The 4,178-nt window shown below is 36.0% G+C and overlaps 1 protein-coding gene across 1 annotated transcript in view; it reads left to right on the top strand.

The window, feature by feature from the left end:
* Positions 1–4,178, top strand: part of DOK6 (docking protein 6) — a 221,279-nt gene that overhangs the window by 104,320 nt on the left and 112,781 nt on the right. Inside the window, exon 4 of the mRNA XM_072411499.1 lies at positions 2,962–3,081. Coding sequence (XP_072267600.1) covers positions 2,962–3,081 — 120 coding nt within the window. The remainder of the gene's footprint in view (positions 1–2,961; positions 3,082–4,178) is intronic.

Below are 4,178 nucleotides of genomic sequence, written 5' to 3' on the forward strand. Positions count from 1 at the left end.
GTGTTTCAAACATTTTTTATATTCATTATTTTTACTAGAACCCTGTTCGAACATATTTCTGTAAGTTACAGGTCTACAATTTAAAAAACAATTCATAAAAACCTGTGACGCTTTTGGTACAGAAATCTAGACATCAGTGTAATGCTCAGGTGGTTAATAAATCAGGCCTATTGTCAGAATGAGTTTTGTAAACTCTGCTTTTGTGAACTATTTTCAGTAATAGGTCTATAGTACATTGGAGATCATGTCATTGGTGGGAACTCTCCAGAAATTAGATTGCTAAGAAGTACAAAACAAATAAATACCTGGTTCCATGAATCATTTCCTTGCTGATGAACTCAGCACATCACTCACTAGCCCCAATCTTGTCAGCAAGAAACTGCTGCATGGAAATGATTATTTCTCTGCCCTCTATGGGGATCTTGTCGATAGTAAATTGTTACCAACGGGATCCATAGTATGGTGTACCATGGGCCTTATATTTACACATTACCTAGCATGCATGTATTTAAAAAAGAATATATCTGATGCTTGGTTAATTGTAGTGAGCAAATATTGGGCACTATCATTGGGAGATGATATGATAGTGGTTCATGTTTCCTAAAGTCAATATTTGCAAACTGTGTGCTCCAGGTGTCTAGGTTTGTTCACATGGACTGTTAATTTGCGGTACGGTACTGCTTTCTGTCTAATCATAGGGTTTTTTGGCTAGGCAGGCAGTTGGGGGCAATACTCGAAAACTTAAAAACCACTATAGAAGTGGCTAACTAGCATTACAGTTGGCAACATTTGTTTTTTTTTTTTTCAACACAGCCATTTGACTGCTTAAAAACTGCTTATGAAATGCTGAGCAGGTTTTTGAAATCAATTTGTTTCTAAGTCTAACAACCCAGTTGACACATGCAAGGAACCATAAAAAGCTACAAGGGTGTCTTAGGAGTTTCTTTACACCTCAACCTCAACACCTGCTTAATGCCTGCAAGAAAAGTATTTTCAACTACTTAAATTAGTTTTATTTTTTAATGACTCTGTGATTATTTCTTAACATCTGCAAAACTGTTCTTGCAATCAAGCCCTTATTTGCTTTTATTAAGTTTTTTTTAATGACATACAATATGCACAAGGTTTAATCATATAGGGTTCATGTAGTAACTCTAACATATTAAAGGACAGGAGCTAGTAAAGCATTACCTGAATATTTTAAAAATTGTGTTGAATCTAGTCGTTCCTCAGGGGAGCATTGACTTTTTCTCACAGTATGGAGCTTCCTTAACCTCAAATTCTACTTTAGAGAGACAAGTGTAAAGCTACAGATAAAAGCAGAACTGTAACTTGTAGAAACTCAGCTTACTTGCAGATATCCTACATCATTCCCTACTGAAATCTGTGTACAAAGTTTGTAGTTCAAATGATATCCTTTACTGGCTAACTTGAGTTATAAAAAAAAATCAAGTTTGCCGGATGGCTTAGGTTTCTTCTTCAGACTTTATATAATTCTAAAATTGGTTCTGAAATCCACATATTTTTACACAGTTACAAGGAGAAGTTGTGAAATATAAATATTCAAGAAAGACAGAAATCAAAAAAGTACTTGAACTCTTAAGAGTTTTGTAAAATGCAAGGCTATATAGATAGATATCAGAAAAGTGTTAAGGGAGCAATTGACTAAGAGATAAGAAGTTCAAGGTTGGCAACCACTGGTCCAGGGCATCCATTCTCAATCGAGATTTCATGGAACCCCAGGGTTCCTTTCGAGGAAACTAGGGGTTCCCTTGAACTTTGGCTGTGTCACAGTCTAAATTCAGGCTCGGAGTCCAGTAGCTGGAACAGCAAGTAAGCTCACAGTATAGGCAGGCCTGGTTTGGTTCACACAGTATCAATATAATCCAAGAAGTGTAATCAGAAGAGTAGTCAGTAAAACAGCAGCCAAAGATCAATACACGGGTAGTAAGCAAACAGGATCAGCACTACAAAAGCGAGATATTGGCAGGAGCACAATAATCTGGCACAGAGAAAGTTCCAAAAAACCATTTCAAAGGAAGTAGCTGGGAGGAGCACAGGAGTTAAGATTTCATCAAAGAACAGGATCAGGCAAGGTTTAAGTCAGTGATCAGGTATGGAGCTGTCCAGCACTTCAGGTGGCTCAGTGCAATAGTCCACTGCCAGCCACTGTAGAAGCCCCAGGTTTAATTCCTGACAGGCTGGTTGACTTGACTTGATGATGCTTGCAAAGTTCTAATAAAAACACAGCTTTTTTTCACCTATGTCTTACACTGATCAAAAGCATCAAGATATAATGGGTAAGGAGACTTGCAATAGTACAGGACTTTAAGAAACATAGCAATTAAACATGCAAAAATAGGAAGAACGATTTGTGAATCTAATTGTAACTCACAGAGGAATGCAATAAGCCTGCCACTGCTAAACAAGGATGCTATACCAGTGGTCCTTACACAGTTACTGCCTGTAGTGTAACAGCACAGGAAGAGCAATTAGTACAATAGCTGATAGATTGTTTTTTACATTACGTAAAATAAGAAGAACTGGAGCATTTGAACTGGAACTTAAAGTATATATTCAAAAGAGCAATGCAGTATCAATATTAAATATATGATGTGCTACACCAATAAATGTCAGCCATTTCTAGCAATTTGTAATCCATACAGTCTGTGAAATTATGTCCCGTATGGGTGAACATCTAATCATCTGAGCAAGATATGAGTGATGTAATAATCATTTTTAATGTGCTAATGTTATTTTTTTGTATTTTTTTCAATATTTAAAATATCAATTTTTACTTGTTTTATGCAGATATGTGTTTTTGGGCAAATAAAACATAACTTCAAGACACTGGAAAATTATGTCAAAATGTACTGAAGATATGTAAATATGTTGGCTATAGTACTGTATGTGCACTACTACTCTTTGTTTATTGAACTGTTCTTTGCATTTCTTTTTCAGAACTGGAAGCTGAGGAGTGGTGTAAGTGCCTGTGTGTGGAGTGCCTAGGAACCAGACTTAATGATATTAGCCTTGGGGAACCAGATCTACTAGCTGCTGGGGTACAAAGGGAACAAAACGGTGAGTCAACGTTTGGTAGGGCTGATTTACTCAACGAGCTTAGGCTATTCACTTAGCAAAGAAAATTATTATTTGCAGAGGAAAAAGATGTGGTGAAAATTTATTTTGAAAAAAATATCTAATCTTACAGAAAGAATTGTAGGAAACATGATTTTGCTTGCACATAATTGGATATCATAATATGGATGAAGTCAGCAGAGCTTTGGTTCATCCACTAAGCTAAGTGAAATATCCCTTTTAAGAGAAATACTTCTGTGAAAAGCCTAAACTTCTTTACAAAATCAACACCAGTGGATGATACATGTAGTCCCCTGGTTTCATACAACATAGGGACTGTAGGTCTGTTCTTAAATTGAATTTTGAAACAGGTACATTATTTTAATAAATGCAATTAGGACAGATGTTTGTCTCAACATATTATTAGGGAGCAGGGTGTCAGTAACTGCATAAAATCCTCACTGTTAGTTATTCACAAACAAAGCAAAAAAAAATTATTTATGGAGCCTAGACATTCATTAACGTCTGGAACAAGCTGAGTTTTGATATGCAGAACAACAACTGCAGAGTTTGTCATGGTCATTAAAGAGTTACAAGAGGCTGCAGAAAGAGCTCAGTCCCATAAGATCACCCACAACCTCAGCTGTGTTTAGCTAAAGATTTCTTCTGCAAGTCATACAAACTGCCCCCTCCCCTTTCAAGCCTCTGTTCTGCACAAGAGCAAGTAGGGAAGCCCTGTTCATATCTAGGAGGTGACCGTATGTCAGATGTCTTTAACCTAGGGACTACCTGTATATGTTATTATATATTTGATCACAAGAATTGTAAGAACACAAGTTCAAAGAGAACATGTTAATGAAATAGCAGTATTTGTGTAGCACTTTGTTAGACCTAGACCTTTGTTATTTAGAAACACTATCTGTTTTTAGTTGTGGAAGAGGTTATTAATGGATGCAGGCTACTCGTACCTACAAAGTGACAACCATCTCCGCAGATGTATCTCCATCATATATTTATCCTACATGGTTTGCTTTGCCCTGAATATCATATATATTTATATATATATATATATATATATATATATATATATATATATATAC

This window comes from Pyxicephalus adspersus, chromosome 5 (genome assembly GCF_032062135.1).
Source record: "Pyxicephalus adspersus chromosome 5, UCB_Pads_2.0, whole genome shotgun sequence".
Taxonomy (NCBI): Eukaryota; Metazoa; Chordata; class Amphibia; order Anura; family Pyxicephalidae; genus Pyxicephalus; species Pyxicephalus adspersus.